This window comes from Lepus europaeus, unplaced genomic scaffold (assembly GCF_033115175.1).
Source record: "Lepus europaeus isolate LE1 unplaced genomic scaffold, mLepTim1.pri SCAFFOLD_28, whole genome shotgun sequence".
Classification (NCBI taxonomy): domain Eukaryota; kingdom Metazoa; phylum Chordata; class Mammalia; order Lagomorpha; family Leporidae; genus Lepus; species Lepus europaeus.
In genome coordinates this window covers 10,916,100-10,937,721 of record NW_026909158.1, presented here as the reverse complement: position 1 = coordinate 10,937,721, position 21,622 = coordinate 10,916,100, and the positions used below count along the sequence as shown (strand labels likewise).

Sequence of the window (21,622 nt, the reverse complement as noted above, 5' to 3'; positions counted from 1 at the left end):
AGGCCGGCACAGTGTTCCTAAGGCTACTGTCACATACCATAAGACAGATAGCAAGAGAGAATACCCAGATCTCCCTCGACGCCCATATGCCAGCTGTGAAGAAGTTACGGAAGACGGAACTCCATCCATAATCCCAAAATTTTGGGTATTCCTCTTGAGGGAAAAGGTTAGGCAGGAAGCCAGTTGTGAGCTTGTGTGTGTGTGACAGGCCTAAAGAGAAGGCATTTATATGCATCCGCATCTCAAACACCCTGCTCCCCTCCTTTGTTTCAAAACAACAATTAGGGAGACCTTAACTAAGTTGATAATGGAGACTGGCACTAGAGACTGGGTTGAATTGCTGCCAATGGCTTTGTTTAGGGCTCGCAAAACACCTTCTGTATGTGGACTAACATCTTATGAAATATTGTATGGAGGCCCTCCACCCGCGGCAGATTTGTTGGGACCCAGTATTGACTCTTTTGCAACATCCCCTACTTTGCGGACTCATTTCCGTGCCTTGCAGCTGATTCACAAGCACATGGGGAAGCAGCTGGCTGCCGCATATTAGTCCAAAGGCCCCATGCTCCCACACTCGTTCCAGGCTGGGGACACCGTCTACGTTCGCAGGCACCAGACCAAGAATCTTGAGCCGCGCTGGAAAGGACCTTACACAGTACTACTGACCACACCGACGGCGGTAAAGGTGGACGGAATCGCCGCCTGGATTCACGTGTCGCACGTCAAGAAAGCAGCAACTGAACAGAGTCAAGGGACAGGCAGCCCTGCCGACAAGCCGACACCGGAATGGAGACTACAACGCACTCAAAACCCCCTCAAGATAAGACTATTTTGCTCTTAGTATTCTTTTTCAGCATGGTTGTAGTAAACTCAAGTCCTCATATCCCTTATCATATTACTTGGCAGCTTATTAATTTAAGAACCGGAGCAATTGTCAATAGCACCTCTGGTTTTAATGTTCTTAGTGATTATTTTCCTGAATTGTATTTTGACCTTTGTCAACTTTTTGATGCTGACGATGTATGTGTTGGGAAGGGAGGAACCTATGTCTGTCCAGGGGGAAAGAATGGAAAATCCCTTCCTGGTTGCGGGGGCCCCGAAGTAGGATACTGTGAAAAATGGGGATGTGAAACCACTGGAAGTGCACACTGGAAACCCTCCTCTTCATGGGACCTGATTACTATCGGGGCGGCTCCAGGTATAATATTTAGTAACTGTGGGGGTAGGGACTGTAGTACTTGTATAAATGGGACGTTGGGTAGGTGTCACCTCCAGATCCTTCGCTTCACAGATAAGGGAAAACAGGACAAATGGGTCGGGCCTAAGTCATGGGACATATACTTGTATAGACCGGCCAGAGACCCCTTTGCCCTATTCGCCTTGAACCAGATGGTTGCTGTCGCAACTGTATCGGTTGGACCAAATAAAATATTAACAGATCAGAGGAGCCCAACCTCCCCACACTTTGCAAAGGGGAAATCTCTTGGGCAGGTACTTGTCAGAAATCGGCCCAGTCAGATGCCTGCCAGCAGTCAGTCCAGTCTGGCTTCCCCGACAACCGTTTTCCCGAATAAGCACGTAGTAGCAACGCCTCCTCCGCCCGGCCCTGAAAATTCCTCCTTACCCGGAACGGGGCATAGGCTCCTCAACCTAATACATGGGGCCTTCCAAGCATTGAATGGCTCTGACCCCGATAGGACCCGGGATTGCTGGCTGTGCCTAGCCTCACCTCCCCCTTATTATGAGGGAGTAGCTGTCATTGGAAATTGGACCAACCATACTATTGCCCCTCCCCAGTGCACCAATTTGCCATCCCACCGCCTAACTCTTCCAGAAGTGTCAGGGCAGGGACTCTGTGTAGGCTCCATTCCCCCTCAATATCAGGGCCTCTGTAATAAAACTATGACCCTCAAACCAGGCACCTATTATTTAACAGGACCAAATGGAACATTTTGGGCATGCAATACAGGCCTAACCCCCTGCTTGGCAGGACAAGCTCATAATCAAACTCATGAATGGTGCGTCATGGTTGAAGTATGGCCTCGGGTCACATTACATGACCCTGAGGAAGTCTACCGACAATATGAGGGAAATCTTCGGCTCCCTAGGGAACCCCTAACAATAACCCTAGCCCTCATATTGGGAGAACTCATAGTCAGGGGCATTGGGGCAGGCATAGGTACCGGAGCCGCTGCCCTGTCTAAGACAAATCAGTTTCACCTGTTACAACAAGCTATGCATTCAGATTTACAAGCTTTAGAAGAATCTGTCAGTGCCTTGGAAAAGTCCTTAACTTCACTCTCCGATGTAGTATTACAAAATAGAAGGGGGCTGGACCTGGTATTTTTAAAGGAAGGAGGACTCTGTGCAGCCCTAAAGGAAGAGTGTTGTTTCTATGCGGATCACACTGGAGTGGTCAGAGACAGCATGGCAAAATTAAGGGAGAGACTAAAACAACGACAGAGCCATTTTGAGGCAGGACAGTCCTGGTTTCAGAGCTGGTTTAACTCATCCCCTTGGTTAACAACCTTAATCTCCACCATCACAGGGCCCTTGATAATATTACTTTTAATCTTAACCTTTGGACCCTGCATAATAAATAGGCTTCTTCAGTTTATTAACAGTAGACTGTCTATCACCCATGCCCTGGTCCTGACCCAGCAGTACCAAAGTTTAAAAAGAGAAGACATAGAACAAACATTTTAGGATGCAGCTATTCCTTAAATTTTAAGATTAAAATTTGCCAAGAAAAAGAGGAGGGAGTGAAAGAATTAGGCAGGTTAGGTTTGAAATAGAGTTGCTTGAGCTAACTGCATATTGTTCTGCTTCTGTATTAATTGGCTGGGCTTGCAACAATTTTTGCAAGAAATGAAAATGCTTTCATAAGATGGCTGAACTTTAGCTGAACTTGCAGTATGTAACCGTTTTTGTAACCGTTTTTAGGAACTATAAAAGCCAAAGTTAACAGAAAATGTACCCAACTTATATCCTGTTACAACACTACAAGTTATTACACACTACATTGACCCCTGCCCTTGCTTGCTCAAGCTAGAAATGAAAACCACAAGGCACGTACAGCATGTAACTTCTTCACTTTTACCCTGGAAACCCACTTTTACCTTGTAATCCTTTAGGTTACCAAATGAAATTGTAACACTGTGGAAATATGCTAATGTTGTGGTTTTAAGCCTTAAATACTCTGTGAAATTGATGATCGAGGCCGCTCTCTCTGCACTGCACTAGAGGGTGCTGTTGTGTTGTTGAGACGGCCCATTTGCAAATGCAATAAACTTCCTCTTGCTCTTGCAGCGATTGGAGTGGAGTCTGTGTTTCTGGGGGTCCAGATTGTGGGACACCTGCTTAAGGGGTCTTACAATCCCAGATATTGCTACAGCCTCTGTGTTTGTGTTTTCCGGATATTATCAACGGAATTTATTGTTCTGAATGTTTTTTATCAGAGAACGTTTAATTTTGAGCTTAGATACACTAATTGGTTCCACATGGAGACAAGAGCTCTACACATTCCTATATTCTAGGGAGAAAGCTAGAGGAACTGCGGCAAACTAACATGATATGTCTGTTTGTATCGATGACATTTTATGCACTTGCCTAACGAAAAGACTTTGCTTTTCTCCAAAACCATTTTTACTGTGATTTTCTTGGTCCATTGCATAAGAATTCCACACCACTTTCTCTGGATGTGCCTGGATAAAACCAGAAATATCCAGTTGTGTTTTGGCTAACTCAATCCGAAATATTGTGAAAGCCTCTGTGTTTGTATTTTCTGGATATTATCGATGGTCTTTATTGTGTTGAATGATTTTATCAGGGAACATTTAATTTTATACCATTGAAACACTAATTGGTTCATCATGGGGACACCAGCTCTACACATTCGTATTTTCTAGGGAGAAAGCTAGAGGAACTGCGGCAAACAAACGTGATATCTCTGTTTGTATCGATGACATTTTATGCACTTGCCTAACGAGAAGACTTTGCTTTTCTGCTAAACCAGTTGTACTGTGATTTTCCCTGTCCAATGTGTACGAATTCCACACCAGTTTGTCCGGATATGACTGGATCTAACTGGAAATATCCGGTTGTGTTTTGGCTAACTCAATCCCAGTTATTGCTACAGTCTGTGTTTGTGTATTCCTGATATTATCAACGGACTTTATTCTTTTGAATGTTTTTTATTGGGGAACTTTTTATTTTGAGCTTCGATACACTAATTGGATCCACATGGAGACACCAGCTCTACATATTTGTATTTTCTAGGGAGAAAGCTAGAAGAACTGTGACAAATAAGCTTGATATTTCTGTTTGTATCGATGACATTTTATGCACTTGCCTAACGAAAAGACTTTGCTTTTCTACAAAACCATTTTAACTGTGATTTTATCGGTCCATTGCATACAAGTTCCACAACACTTTGTCCAGATATGACTGGATGAAACCAGAAATATCCGGTTGTGTTTTGGCTAACTCAATCTGAAATATCGTGAAAGCCTCTGTGTTTCTCTTTTCTGGATATTATCAAAGCATTTTATTGTTTTGAATGTTTTTATCAGGGAACATTTAATTTTGTACCGTAGAAACACTATTTGTTTGCACATGGAGACACCAGCTCTACACATTCGTATTTTCTGGGGAGAAAGCTAGAGAGACTGCGGCAAACAAACATGATATTTCTGTTTGTATCGATGACATTTTATGCACTTTCCTAACGAAAAGACTTTGCTTTTCTCCAAAAGCATTTTTACTGTGATTTTATCGGTACATTGCATACAAGTTCCACACCACTTTGTCCAGATATGCCTGGATGAAACCAGAAATATCCAGTTGTGTTTTGGTTAACTCAATCCCAGATATTGCTACAGCCTCTGTGTTTTTGTTTTCCTGATATTATCCACAGACTTTATTGTTTTGAATGTTTTTTATCAGGGAACATTTAATTTTGTGCTGGGAATCACTAATTGTTTCCACATGGAGACACCAGCTAAACACTTTCGTATTTTCTAGGGAGAAAGCTAGAAGAACTGCGGCAAACAAACGTGATATTTCTGTTTGTTAGATGACATTTTATGCACTTGGCTAACGAGAAGACTTTGCTTTTCTGCTAAACCAGTTGTACTGTGATTTTCCCGGTCCATTGCATACGAAATCCACAGAAATTTCTCCGGGCAAGGACCGGATGAAACCAGAAATATCCGGTTGTGTTTTGGCTAACTCAATCCCAGATATTGCTACAGCCTCTGTGTTTGTGTTTTCCGGATATTATCAACGGAATTTATTGTTCTGAATATTTTCTATCAGGGAACGTTTAATTTTGAGCTTAGATACACTAATTGGTTCCACATGGAGACACCAGCTCTACACATTCCTATATTCTAGGGAGAAAGCTAGAGGAACTGCGGCAAACTAACATGATATGTCTGTTTGTATCGATGACATTTTATGCACTTGCCTAACGAAAAGACTGCTTTTCTCCAAAACCATTTTTACTGTGATTTTCTTGGTCCATTGCATAAGAATTCCACACCACTTTCTCTGGATATGCCTGGATGAAACCAGAAATATCCAGTTGTGTTTTGGCTAACTCAATCCGAAATATTGTGAAAGCCTCTGTGTTTGTGTTTTCTGGATATTATCGATGGACTTTATTGTGTTGAATGATTTTATCAGGGAACATTTAATTTTCTACCATTGAAACACTAATTGGTTCATCATGGGGACACCAGCTCTACACATTCATATTTTCTAGGGAGAAAGCTAGAGGAACTGCGGCAAACAAACGTGATATTTCTGTTTGTATCGATGACATTTTATGCACTTGCCTAACGAGAAGACCTTGCTTTTCTGCTAAACCAGTTGTACTGTGATTTTCCCGGTCAATGCGTACGAATTCCACACCAGTTTGTCCGGATATGACTGGATCTAACTGGAAATATCCGGTTGTGTTTTGGCTAACTCAATCCCAGTTATTGCTACAGTCTGTGTTTGTGTATTCCTGATATTATCAACGGACTTTATTCTTTTGAATGTTTTTTATTGGGGAACTTTTTATTTTGAGCTTAGATACACTAATTGGTTCCACATGGAGACACCAGCTCTACACATTCGTATTTTCTGGGGAGAAAGGTAGAGAGACTGCGGCAAACAAACATGACATTTCTTTTTGTATCGATGACATTTTATGCACTTGCCTAACTAAAAGACTTTGGTTTTCTACAAAACCATTTTAACTGTGATTTTATCGGTCCATTGCATACAAGTTCCACAACACTTTGTCCAGATATGACTGGATGAAACCAGAAATATCCGGTTGTGTTTTGGCTAACTCCATCCGAAATATCATAAAAGCCTCTGTGTTTCTCTTTTCTGGATATTATCAAAGCATTTCATTGTTTTGAATGTTTTTATCAGGGAACATTTAATTTTGTACCGTAGAAACACTAATTGTTTGCACATGGAGACACCAGCTCTACACATTCATATATTCTGGGGAGAAAGCTAGAGAGACTGCGGCAAACAAACATGATATGTCTGTTTGTATCGATGACATTTTATGCACTTTCCTAACGAAAAGACTTTGCTTTTCTACAAAACCATTTTTACTGTGATTTTATCGGTCCATTGCATACAAGTTCCACAACACTTTATCCAGATATGCCTGGATGAAACCAGAAATATCCGGTTGTGTTTTGGTTAACTCAATCCCAGATATTGCTACAGCCTCTGTGTTTTTTTTTTCCTGATATTATCAACAGACTTTATTGTTTTGAATATTTTTTATCGGGGAACATTTAATTTTGAGCTTGGATACACTAATTGGTACCACATGGAGACATAAGCTCTATAGATTTTTATTTTCTAGGGAGAAAGCTAGAGGAAATGCGGCAAAAAACATGACATTTCTGTTTGTATAGATGACATTTTATGTACTTGCCTAACGAAAAGACTTTGCTTTTCTCCAAAACCATTTTTACTATGATTTTCTCGGTCCATTGCATACGAAATCCAAACTACTTTTTTCGGATATGACTGGATGAAACCAGAAATATCCGCTTGTGTTCTGCCTAACCCAATGCGATATATTGTGAATGGCTCTGTGTTTGTGTTTTCTGGAGATTATCGATGGACTTTATGGCTTTGCATGTTTTTATCAGGGAACATTTAATTTTGTACCGTTGAAACACTAATTGGTTCATCATGGGGATACCAGCTCTACACATTCGTATTTTCTAGGGAGAAAGCTAGAGGAACTGCGGCAAACAAACATGATATTTCTGTTTGTATCGATGACAGTTTATGCACTTGCCTAACGAAAAGACTTTGTTTTTCTCCAAAACCATTTTTACTGTGATTTTCTCGGTCCATTGCATACAAATTCCACACCAGTTTGTCCGGATATGACTGGATGAGACCAGAAATATCCGGTTTTGTTTTGGCTAACTCAATCTCAGATATTGCTGCAGCCTCTGTGTTTGTGTCTTCCGGATATTATCCTCGGACTTTATCGTTTTGAATGTTTTTTATCGGGGAACATTTAATTTTGAGCTTAGGTACACTAATTGGTTCCACATGGAGATACCAGCTCTACATTTTCATATTTTCTAGGAGAAAGCCAGAGGAAGTGCGGCAAAGAACATGATATGTCTGTTTGTATCGATGACATTTTATGCACTTGCCTAACGAACAGACTTTGCTTTTTTCCAAAACCATTTTTACTATGATTTTCTCGGTCCATTGCATACAAAATCCAAACTACTTTTTCCGGATATGACTGGATGAAACCAGAAATATCCGCTTGTGTTCTGGCTAACCCAATGCGATATATTGTGAATGGCTCTGTGTTTGTGTTTTCTGGAGATTATCGAAGGACTTTATTTTTTTGAATATTTTTATCAGGGAACATTTAATTTTGTGATGGGAAACACTAATTGGTTCCACAGGGAGACACCAGCTCTACACATTCATATTTTCTAGGGAGAAAGCTAGAGGAACTGTCGCAAAAAACATGATATTTCTGTTTGTATCGATAACATTTTATGCACTTGCCTAACGAAAAGACTTTGCTTTTCAGCAAAGCCATTTTTACTCTGATTTTCTTGGTCCATTCCATACGAATTCCACAGCACTTTGTCTGGATATGACTGGATGAGACCAGAAATATCCGGTTTGTTTTGGCTAACTCAATCTCAGATATTGCTACAGCCTCTGTGTTTGTGTTTTCCGGATACTGTCCTCGGACTTTATCGTTTTGAATGTTTTTTATCAGGGAACATTTAATTTTGAGCTTTGGTACACAAATTGGTTCCACATGGAGACACCAGCTCCATATTTTCATATTTTTAGGGAGAAAGCCAGAGGAACTGCGGCAAACAAACATGATATTTCTGTTTGTATAGATATATTTTATGCACTTGCCTAATGGAAAGAGTTTGCTTTTCTCCCATCCATTTTTACTGTGTTTTTCTCGGGCCATTGCAAACGAATTCCACACCATCTTGTCTGTATTTGACTGGATGAAACCAGAAATATCCGGTTGTTTTTAGGCTAACTCAATCCGAAATATTGTGAAAGCCTCTATGTTTGTGTTTTCTGGATATTATCGATGGACTTTATTGGTTTGAATGTTTTTTCTCAGGGAACATTTGATTTTGTGCTTGGAAACACTAATTGGTTTCACATGGAGACACAAGCTCTACACCTTTGTATTTTCTAGATAGAAAGCAAGAGGAACTGTTGTAAACAAACATGATATTTCTGTTTGTATCAATGACAATTTATGCACTTGCCCAATGAAAAGACTTTGCTTTTCTCCAAAACCATTTTTACTGTGATTTTCTCGGTCCATTGCATACGAATTCCACACCAGTTTCACCGGATATGACTGGATGAAACCGGAAATATCCGGGTTTTTTTTTTTTGCTAACTCAATCCCAGATATTGCTACAGCCTCTGTGTTTGTGTTTTCCTGATATTATCCACGGACTTTATTGTTTTGAATGTTTTTTATCAGGGAACATTTAATTTTGTGCTTGGAAACACTAATTGGTTCCACATGAAGACACCAGCTCTACACATTCATATTTTCTAGGGAGAAAGCTAGAGGAACTGCGGCAAACAAACATGATATTTCTGTTGGTATCGTTGACATTTTATGCACTTGCCTAACGAAAAGACTTTGCTTTTTTCCTTAACCAATTTTACTGTGATTTTCTCAGTCCATTGCATATGAATTCACACCACTTTGTCCGGATATGACTAAATGAAACCAGAAATATCCCTTTGTGTATTGGCTAACTCAATGCAAAATATTGTGAAAGTTTCTCTGTTTGTGATTTTTGGATATTATCGATGGACTTTTTTGTTTTCAATGTTTTTATCAAGGAACATTTTATTTTGTACCGTAGAAACACTAATTGGTTCATCAAGGGGACAGGAGCTCTACACATTCATATTTTCTAGGGAGAATGCTAGAGGAACTGCAGCAAACAAACATATTTCTGTTTGTATAGATGACATTTTATGCACTTGCCTAATGAAAAGACTTTGCTTTTCTCCAAAACCATTTGTACTGTGATTTTCTCGTTCCATTGCATACGAATTCCACACCAGGTTGTCCGGATATCACTGGATGAAACCAGAAATATCCGGTTGTGTTTTGGCTAACTCAATCCGAAATATTGTGAAAGCCTCTGTGTTTGTGATTTCTGGATATTATCGGTGGACTTTATTGTTTTGAATATGTTTATCAGGGAACATTTAATTTTGTACTGTTGAAATACTAATTGGTTCATCATGTGGACACCAGCTCTACAGATTCGTATTTTCTAGGTAGAAAGCTAGAGAAACTGCGGCAAACAAACATGATATTTCTGTTTCTAAAGATGATATTTTATGCACTTGCCTAACGAAAAGACTTTGCTTTTCTCCACAACCATTTTCACTGTGATTTTCTCGGTCCATTGCATAGGAATTCCACACCACTTCGTCTTGATATGACTGGGGGAAACCAGAAATATCCGGTCGTGTTTTGGCTAACTCATTCCGAAATATTGTGATAGATTCTGTTTTGTGTTTTCCTTATATTATCCACGGGCTTTATTGGTTTGAATGTTTTTTATCGGGGAACATTTAATTTTGTGATTGGAAACACTAATTGGTTCATCATTGGAACGCCAGCTCTACACATTCGTATGTTCTAGGGAGAAAGCTAGAGGAACTGTGGCAAACACACATGATATTTCTGTTTGTATAAATGACATTTTATGCAATTCCCTAATGAAAAGACTTTCCTTTTCTCCAAAACCGTTCTTACTGTGATTTTCTCGGTCCATTGCATACGAATTCCACACCAGTTTGTCCAGATATGACTGGATGAAACCGGAAATATCCGTTTTTGTTCTGGCTAACTCAATCCCATATATTGCTACAGCCTCTGTGTTTGTTTATTCCTGATATTATCTACAGGCTTTATTGTTTTGCATGTTTTTATTTTGGAACAGTTAATTTTGTGCTGTGAAACACTAATTGTTTACACATGTAGACACCTCTATACACGTTCGTATTTTCTAGGGAGAAAGCTAGAGGAACTGCCGTAAACAAACTGATATTTCTGTTAGTATCGATGACATTTTATGCACTTGCCTAACGAAAAGACTTTGCTTTTCTCCTAAATCATTTTTACTGTGATTTTCTCGGTCCAATGCTTATGAATTCCACACCAGTTTGTCCAGATATGACTGGATAAATATAGAAATATTCGGGGTTTTTTTTGGCTAACTCAATCCGAGAGATTGTTACAGCCTCTGTGTTTGTTTATTCCTGTTATTATCCACAGACTTTATTGTTTTGAATGTTTTATATCAGGGAATATTTAATTTTGTGCTTGGAAAGAATAGTTGGTTCCACATGGAGACACCAGCTCTACACATTCCTATATTCTAGGGAGAAAGCTAGAGGAACTGCGGCAAACTAACATGATATGTCTGTTTGTATCGATGACATTTTATGCACTTGCCTAACGAAAAGACTTTGCTTTTCTCCAAAACCATTTTTCCTGTGAATTTCTTGATTCATTGCATGCGAATTCTACACCACTTTGTCCAGATATGACTGGAAGAAACCAGAAATATCCGCTTGTGTTTTGGCTAACTCAATCCAAAATATTGCTGCAACCTCTGTGTTTGTGTTTTCTGGGTATTAATGTTGGACTTTATTGTTTTGAATGTTTTTTTATTGGGGAACATTTAATTCTATACCGTAGAAACAGTAATTGGTTCATCATGGGGACACCAGCTCTACACATTCCTATTTTCTCGGGAGAACGCTAGAGGAACTGCGGCAAACAAACATGATATTTCTGTTTGTATAGATGACACTTTATGCACTTGCCTAACGAAAAGACTTTGCTTCTCCCGAAAACAATTTTACTGTGATTTTCTCGGTCCATTGCATAAGAATTCCACACCACTTTTTCCGGATATGACTTGAGAAAACCAGAAATATCTGCTTGTGTTTTGGCTAACTCAATCCGAAATATTGCTACAACCTCTGTGTTTGTGTTTTCTGGATATTATCGATGGACTTTATTGTTTTGAATGTTTTTATCTGGGAACATTTAATTTTGTACCAGTGAAACACTAATTGGTTCATCATGGGAATACCAGCTATACACATTCCTATTTTATTTTGAGCTTAGATACAGTAATTGGTTCCACATGGACACCAGCTTTACACATTCGTATTTTCTAAGGAGTAAGCTATAGGAACTGTGGCAAACAAACATGATATTTCTGTTTGTATAGATGACATTTTATGCACTTGCCTAACGAAAAGACTTTGCTTTTCTACAAATCCATTTTTACTGTGATTTTCTCTTCCCATTGCATCGAATTCCACACCACTTTGTCCGGATATGACTGGATGAAACCAGAAATATCCGGTTGTGTTTTCGCTAATCAATCAGAAATATTTCTACAGCATCTGTGTTTGTGTTTTCTGAATATTATCCATGGACTTTATTGTTTTGAATATTTTTATAAGGGATAATTTAATTTTGTACCGTTGAAACACTAATTGGTTCGTCATATGGACAACAGCTCTATACATTCGTATTTTCAAGGGAGAAAACTAGAGGAACTGCGGCAATCAAACATGATATTTTTGTTTGTATAGATGACATTTTATGCACTTGCCTAACGAAACGACTTTGCTTTTCTCCAAAACCATTTTTACTGTGATTTTCTCGATCCATGGATATGAATTCCACACCAGATTCTCCGGATATATCTGGATGAAACTGGAAATATCCGGTTTTGTTTTCACTAATTCAATCCCAGATATTGCTACACCCTCTGTGTTTGTGTTTTCTGGATATTACCAATGGACTATATTTTTTTGAATGTTTTTATCAGGGAACATTTTATTTTGAGCTTGGGTACAGTAATTGGTTCCACATGGAGTCACCAGCTCTACACATTTGTATTTTCTAGGGAGAAAGCTAGAGGAACTGCGGCAAACAAACATGATATATCTGTTTGTATAGATGACATTTTATGCACTTGCCTAACGAAAAGACTTTGCTTTTCTCCACAACCATTTTCACTGTGATTTTCTCGGTCCATTGCATACGAATTCCACAGAATTTTGTCCCGATATGACTGGATGAATACAGAAATAACCATTTTTGTTTTGGTTAACACAATCCCAGATATTGCTACAGCCTCTGTGTTTGTTTATTCTGGATACTATTAATGGACTTTATTGTATTGAATATTTTTTATCAAGGAATATTTTATTTTGAGTTTGCATACAGTAATTGGTTCCACATGGAGAAACCAGCTCTACACATTCACATTTTCTTGGGAGAAAGCTAGAGGAACTGCGACAAACATACCTGATATTTCTGTTTGTATAGATGACATTTGATGCACTTGCCTAACGAAAAGACTTTGCTTTTCTCTAAAACCATTTTTCCTGTATTTTCTCGTTCCATTGCGTATGAATTCCACAGAAGTTTGTCTGGAAATGACTGGAAGAAAACACAAATAGCCGGTTTTGTTTTGGCAAACTGAAAACGAAACATTGTGAAAGCCGCTGTGTTTGCGTTTTCTGGATATTATCGATGTACTTTACTGTTTTGAATGTTTTCATCAGGGAACAATTAATTATGTACCACTGAAACACTAATTGTTTCATCATGGGAACACCAGCTCCACACATTGGTATTTTCTAGGGAGAAAGCTAGAGGAACTGTGGCAAACAAACATGATTTTTCTCTTTGTGTAGATGACATTTGATGCACTTGCCTAACGAAAAGCCTTTGCTTTTCTCCAAAACCATTTTTACTGTGATTTTCTCGGTCCATTGCATACAAATTCCACACCAGTGTCTCCGGATATGAGTGGATGAAACCGGAATAATCGAGTTTTGTTTTGGCTTACTCAATCCCAGATATTGTTACAGCCTCTGTGTTTGTGTTTTCTGGATATTATCAATGGACATTATTGTTTTGAATGTTTTATATCAGGAAACATTATATTTTGAGCTTAGATACAGTAATTGGTTCCACATGGAGACACCAGCTCTACACATTCGTATTTTCTAGGGAGAAAGTTAGAGGAACTGCGTCAAACAAACATGATATTTCTGTTAGTATCGATGACCTTTTATGCACTTGCCTAACAAAAAGACATTGCTTTTCACCAAAACCATATTTACTGTGATTTTATCCGTCCATTGCATACGAATTCCACACCAGTTTGTCCGGATATGACTGGATGAAACCGCAAATATCTGGTTTTGTTTTGCCTAACTCAATCCAAAATATTGTGAAAGCCTCTGTGTTTGTGTTTTCTGGATATTATCGATGGACTTTATTTTTTTGAATGTTTTTTATCAGGGAATATTTAATTTTGGGCTCGGAAACACTAATTGGTTCATCATGGGGACAGCAGCTCTACACATTCCTATTTTCTAGGTAGAAAGCTAGAGGAACTGCGGCAAACAAACATGATATTTCTGTTTGTATACATGACATGTTATGCACTTGCCTAACGAAAAGACTTTGCTTTTCTCCAAAACCATTTTTACTGTGATTTTCTAGTTCCATTGCATACGAATTCCACAACAGTTTGTCCGGATATGACTGGATGAAACCGCAAATATCCACTTGTGTTGTGGCTAACTGAATTGCAGATATTGCTACAGCCTCTGTGTTTGTGTATTCCTGATATTATCCATGGACTTTATTGTTTTGAATTTTCTTTATCAGGGAACAATTAATTTCGTTCTTGGAAACACTAATTGGTTCCACATGGCGACACCAGCTCTACACATTCGTATTTTCTAGGGAGAAAGCTAGAGGAACTGGGACAAACAAACATGATATTTCTGTTTGTATAGATGACATTTTATGCACTTGCCTAAAGAAAAGACTTTTGTTTTCTACAAAGCCATTTTTCCGCAATTTTCTCGGTCCATTGCATATGAATTCCCAACCACTTTGTCCGAATATGACTGGATGAAACCAGAAATATCCGGTTGTGTTTTGGCTAACTCAATCCGAAATATTGTGAAAGATTTTGTGTTTGTGTTTTCTGGATATTATCGAATGACTTTATTGTTTTGAATGTTTTTATGAGGGAACATTTAATTTTGTACCGTAGAAACAATAATTGGTACATCATGGGGACACGAGTTCTACAGATTCGTATTTTTTAGGGAGAAAGCTAGAGGAACTGCGGCACACAAACATGCTATTTCTGTTTGTCTAGATGACATTTTATGCAATTGCCTAACAAAAAGACTTTGCTTTTCTCCAAAACCATTTGTACTGTGATTTTTTCGGTCCCTTGCCTCTGAATTCCACACCAGTTTGTCTGGATATGACTGGATGAAACTGGAAATATCCGGTTCTGTTTTGGCTAACTCAATCCCAGATACTGTGAAAGCTTCTGTGTTTGTGTTTTCTGGATATTATCAATGGACTTTATTGTTTTGAATGTTTTTTATCAGGGAACATTTAATTTTGTACTGCGAAACACTAATTGTTTCCACATGGGGACACCAGCTCTACACATTCGTATTTTCTAGGGAGAAAGCTAGAGGAACTGCGGCAAACAAACGTGATATCTCTGTTTGTATCGATGACATTTTATGCACTTGCCTAACGAGAAGACTTTGCTTTTCTGCTAAACCAGTTGTACTGTGATTTTCCCTGTCCAATGTGTACGAATTCCACACCAGTTTGTCCGGATATGACTGGATCTAACTGGAAATATCCGGTTGTGTTTTGGCTAACTCAATCCCAGTTATTGCTACAGTCTGTGTTTGTGTATTCCTGATATTATCAACGGACTTTATTCTTTTGAATGTTTTTTATTGGGGAACTTTTTATTTTGAGCTTCGATACACTAATTGGATCCACATGGAGACACCAGCTCTACATATTTGTATTTTCTAGGGAGAAAGCTAGAAGAACTGTGACAAATAAGCTTGATATTTCTGTTTGTATCGATGACATTTTATGCACTTGCCTAACGAAAAGACTTTGCTTTTCTACAAAACCATTTTAACTGTGATTTTATCGGTCCATTGCATACAAGTTCCACAACACTTTGTCCAGATATGACTGGATGAAACCAGAAATATCCGGTTGTGTTTTGGCTAACTCAATCTGAAATATCGTGAAAGCCTCTGTGTTTCTCTTTTCTGGATATTATCAAAGCATTTTATTGTTTTGAATGTTTTTATCAGGGAACATTTAATTTTGTACCGTAGAAACACTATTTGTTTGCACATGGAGACACCAGCTCTACACATTCGTATTTTCTGGGGAGAAAGCTAGAGAGACTGCGGCAAACAAACATGATATTTCTGTTTGTATCGATGACATTTTATGCACTTTCCTAACGAAAAGACTTTGCTTTTCTCCAAAAGCATTTTTACTGTGATTTTATCGGTACATTGCATACAAGTTCCACACCACTTTGTCCAGATATGCCTGGATGAAACCAGAAATATCCAGTTGTGTTTTGGTTAACTCAATCCCAGATATTGCTACAGCCTCTGTGTTTTTGTTTTCCTGATATTATCCACAGACTTTATTGTTTTGAATGTTTTTTATCAGGGAACATTTAATTTTGTGCTGGGAATCACTAATTGTTTCCACATGGAGACACCAGCTAAACACTTTCGTATTTTCTAGGGAGAAAGCTAGAAGAACTGCGGCAAACAAACGTGATATTTCTGTTTGTTAGATGACATTTTATGCACTTGGCTAACGAGAAGACTTTGCTTTTCTGCTAAACCAGTTGTACTGTGATTTTCCCGGTCCATTGCATACGAAATCCACAGAAATTTCTCCGGGCAAGGACCGGATGAAACCAGAAATATCCGGTTGTGTTTTGGCTAACTCAATCCCAGATATTGCTACAGCCTCTGTGTTTGTGTTTTCCGGATATTATCAACGGAATTTATTGTTCTGAATATTTTCTATCAGGGAACGTTTAATTTTGAGCTTAGATACACTAATTGGTTCCACATGGAGACACCAGCTCTACACATTCCTATATTCTAGGGAGAAAGCTAGAGGAACTGCGGCAAACTAACATGATATGTCTGTTTGTATCGATGACATTTTATGCACTTGCCTAACGAAAAGACTGCTTTTCTCCAAAACCATTTTTACTGTGATTTTCTTGGTCCATTGCATAAGAATTCCACACCACTTTCTCTGGATATGCCTGGATGAAACCAGAAATATCCAGTTGTGTTTTGGCTAACTCAATCCGAAATATTGTGAAAGCCTCTGTGTTTGTGTTTTCTGGATATTATCGATGGACTTTATTGTGTTGAATGATTTTATCAGGGAACATTTAATTTTCTACCATTGAAACACTAATTGGTTCATCATGGGGACACCAGCTCTACACATTCATATTTTCTAGGGAGAAAGCTAGAGGAACTGCGGCAAACAAACGTGATATTTCTGTTTGTATCGATGACATTTTATGCACTTGCCTAACGAGAAGACCTTGCTTTTCTGCTAAACCAGTTGTACTGTGATTTTCCCGGTCAATGCGTACGAATTCCACACCAGTTTGTCCGGATATGACTGGATCTAACTGGAAATATCCGGTTGTGTTTTGGCTAACTCAATCCCAGTTATTGCTACAGTCTGTGTTTGTGTATTCCTGATATTATCAACGGACTTTATTCTTTTGAATGTTTTTTATTGGGGAACTTTTTATTTTGAGCTTAGATACACTAATTGGTTCCACATGGAGACACCAGCTCTACACATTCGTATTTTCTGGGGAGAAAGGTAGAGAGACTGCGGCAAACAAACATGACATTTCTTTTTGTATCGATGACATTTTATGCACTTGCCTAACTAAAAGACTTTGGTTTTCTACAAAACCATTTTAACTGTGATTTTATCGGTCCATTGCATACAAGTTCCACAACACTTTGTCCAGATATGACTGGATGAAACCAGAAATATCCGGTTGTGTTTTGGCTAACTCCATCCGAAATATCATAAAAGCCTCTGTGTTTCTCTTTTCTGGATATTATCAAAGCATTTCATTGTTTTGAATGTTTTTATCAGGGAACATTTAATTTTGTACCGTAGAAACACTAATTGTTTGCACATGGAGACACCAGCTCTACACATTCATATATTCTGGGGAGAAAGCTAGAGAGACTGCGGCAAACAAACATGATATGTCTGTTTGTATCGATGACATTTTATGCACTTTCCTAACGAAAAGACTTTGCTTTTCTACAAAACCATTTTTACTGTGATTTTATCGGTCCATTGCATACAAGTTCCACAACACTTTATCCAGATATGCCTGGATGAAACCAGAAATATCCGGTTGTGTTTTGGTTAACTCAATCCCAGATATTGCTACAGCCTCTGTGTTTTTTTTTTCCTGATATTATCAACAGACTTTATTGTTTTGAATATTTTTTATCGGGGAACATTTAATTTTGAGCTTGGATACACTAATTGGTACCACATGGAGACATAAGCTCTATAGATTTTTATTTTCTAGGGAGAAAGCTAGAGGAAATGCGGCAAAAAACATGACATTTCTGTTTGTATAGATGACATTTTATGTACTTGCCTAACGAAAAGACTTTGCTTTTCTCCAAAACCATTTTTACTATGATTTTCTCGGTCCATTGCATACGAAATCCAAACTACTTTTTTCGGATATGACTGGATGAAACCAGAAATATCCGCTTGTGTTCTGGCTAACCCAATGCGATATATTGTGAATGGCTCTGTGTTTGTGTTTTCTGGAGATTATCGATGGACTTTATGGCTTTGCATGTTTTTATCAGGGAACATTTAATTTTGTACCGTTGAAACACTAATTGGTTCATCATGGGGATACCAGCTCTACACATTCGTATTTTCTAGGGAGAAAGCTAGAGGAACTGCGGCAAACAAACATGATATTTCTGTTTGTATCGATGACAGTTTATGCACTTGCCTAACGAAAAGACTTTGTTTTTCTCCAAAACCATTTTTACTGTGATTTTCTCGGTCCATTGCATACAAATTCCACACCAGTTTGTCCGGATATGACTGGATGAGACCAGAAATATCCGGTTTTGTTTTGGCTAACTCAATCTCAGATATTGCTGCAGCCTCTGTGTTTGTGTCTTCCGGATATTATCCTCGGACTTTATCGTTTTGAATGTTTTTTATCGGGGAACATTTAATTTTGAGCTTAGGTACACTAATTGGTTCCACATGGAGATACCAGCTCTACATTTTCATATTTTCTAGGAGAAAGCCAGAGGAAGTGCGGCAAAGAACATGATATGTCTGTTTGTATCGATGACATTTTATGCACTTGCCTAACGAACAGACTTTGCTTTTTTCCAAAACCATTTTTACTATGATTTTCTCGGTCCATTGCATACAAAATCCAAACTACTTTTTCCGGATATGACTGGATGAAACCAGAAATATCCGCTTGTGTTCTGGCTAACCCAATGCGATATATTGTGAATGGCTCTGTGTTTGTGTTTTCTGGAGATTATCGAAGGACTTTATTTTTTTGAATATTTTTATCAGGGAACATTTAATTTTGTGATGGGAAACACTAATTGGTTCCACAGGGAGACACCAGCTCTACACATTCATATTTTCTAGGGAGAAAGCTAGAGGAACTGTCGCAAAAAACATGATATTTCTGTTTGTATCGATAACATTTTATGCACTTGCCTAACGAAAAGACTTTGCTTTTCAGCAAAGCCATTTTTACTCTGATTTTCTTGGTCCATTCCATACGAATTCCACAGCACTTTGTCTGGATATGACTGGATGAGACCAGAAATATCCGGTTTGTTTTGGCTAACTCAATCTCAGATATTGCTACAGCCTCTGTGTTTGTGTTTTCCGGATACTGTCCTCGGACTTTATCGTTTTGAATGTTTTTTATCGGGGAACATTTAATTTTGAGCTTTGGTACACAAATTGGTTCCACATGGAGACACCAGCTCCATATTTTCATATTTTTAGGGAGAAAGCCAGAGGAACTGCGGCAAACAAACATGATATTTCTGTTTGTATAGATATATTTTATGCACTTGCCTAATGGAAAGAGTTTGCTTTTCTCCCATCCATTTTTACTGTGTTTTTCTCGGGCCATTGCAAACGAATTCCACACCATCTTGTCTGTATTTGACTGGATGAAACCAGAAATATCCGGTTGTTTTTAGGCTAACTCAATCCGAAATATTGTGAAAGCCTCTATGTTTGTGTTTTCTGGATATTATCGATGGACTTTATTGGTTTGAATGTTTTTTCTCAGGGAACATTTGATTTTGTGCTTGGAAACACTAATTGGTTTCACATGGAGACACAAGCTCTACACCTTTGTATTTTCTAGATAGAAAGCAAGAGGAACTGTTGTAAACAAACATGATATTTCTGTTTGTATCAATGACAATTTATGCACTTGCCCAATGAAAAGACTTTGCTTTTCTCCAAAACCATTTTTACTGTGATTTTCTCGGTCCATTGCATACGAATTCCACACCAGTTTCACCGGATATGACTGGATGAAACCGGAAATATCCGGGTTTTTTTTTTTTGCTAACTCAATCCCAGATATTGCTACAGCCTCTGTGTTTGTGTTTTCCTGATATTATCCACGGACTTTATTGTTTTGAATGTTTTTTATCAGGGAACATTTAATTTTGTGCTTGGAAACACTAATTGGTTCCACATGAAGACACCAGCTCTACACATTCATATTTTCTAGGGAGAAAGCTAGAGGAACTGCGGCAAACAAACATGATATTTCTGTTGGTATCGTTGACATTTTATGCACTTGCCTAACGAAAAGACTTTGCTTTTTTCCTTAACCAATTTTACTGTGATTTTCTCAGTCCATTGCATATGAATTCACACCACTTTGTCCGGATATGACTAAATGAAACCAGAAATATCCCTTTGTGTATTGGCTAACTCAATGCAAAATATTGTGAAAGTTTCTCTGTTTGTGATTTTTGGATATTATCGATGGACTTTTTTGTTTTCAATGTTTTTATCAAGGAACATTTTATTTTGTACCGTAGAAACACTAATTGGTTCATCAAGGGGACAGGAGCTCTACACATTCATATTTTCTAGGGAGAATGCTAGAGGAACTGCAGCAAACAAACATATTTCTGTTTGTATAGATGACATTTTATGCACTTGCCTAATGAAAAGACTTTGCTTTTCTCCAAAACCATTTGTACTGTGATTTTCTCGTTCCATTGCATACGAATTCCACACCAGGTTGTCCGGATATCACTGGATGAAACCAGAAATATCCGGTTGTGTTTTGGCTAACTCAATCCGAAATATTGTGAAAGCCTCTGTGTTTGTGATTTCTGGATATTATCGGTGGACTTTATTGTTTTGAATATGTTTATCAGGGAACATTTAATTTTGTACTGTTGAAATACTAATTGGTTCATCATGTGGACACCAGCTCTACAGATTCGTATTTTCTAGGTAGAAAGCTAGAGAAACTGCGGCAAACAAACATGATATTTCTGTTTCTAAAGATGATATTTTATGCACTTGCCTAACGAAAAGACTTTGCTTTTCTCCACAACCATTTTCACTGTGATTTTCTCGGTCCATTGCATAGGAATTCCACACCACTTCGTCTTGATATGACTGGGGGAAACCAGAAATATCCGGTCGTGTTTTGGCTAACTCATTCCGAAATATTGTGATAGATTCTGTTTTGTGTTTTCCTTATATTATCCACGGGCTTTATTGGTTTGAATGTTTTTTATCGGGGAACATTTAATTTTGTGATTGGAAACACTAATTGGTTCATCATTGGAACGCCAGCTCTACACATTCGTATGTTCTAGGGAGAAAGCTAGAGGAACTGTGGCAAACACACATGATATTTCTGTTTGTATAAATGACATTTTATGCAATTCCCTAATGAAAAGACTTTCCTTTTCTCCAAAACCGTTCTTACTGTGATTTTCTCGGTCCATTGCATACGAATTCCACACCAGTTTGTCCAGATATGACTGGATGAAACCGGAAATATCCGTTTTTGTTCTGGCTAACTCA

The 21,622-nt window shown here is 38.3% G+C and overlaps 1 protein-coding gene across 1 annotated transcript; it reads left to right on the top strand.

Annotated features, from left to right (window-relative positions):
• Nucleotides 1-855: 855 nt before the first annotated feature.
• On the top strand, nucleotides 856-2,706 carry LOC133754693 (MLV-related proviral Env polyprotein-like). Its single transcript, XM_062185124.1, has one exon. The coding sequence runs from the start codon at nucleotides 856-858 to the stop codon at nucleotides 2,704-2,706; it is 1,851 nt and encodes a 616-aa protein (XP_062041108.1).
• Nucleotides 2,707-21,622: the final 18,916 nt, after the last annotated feature.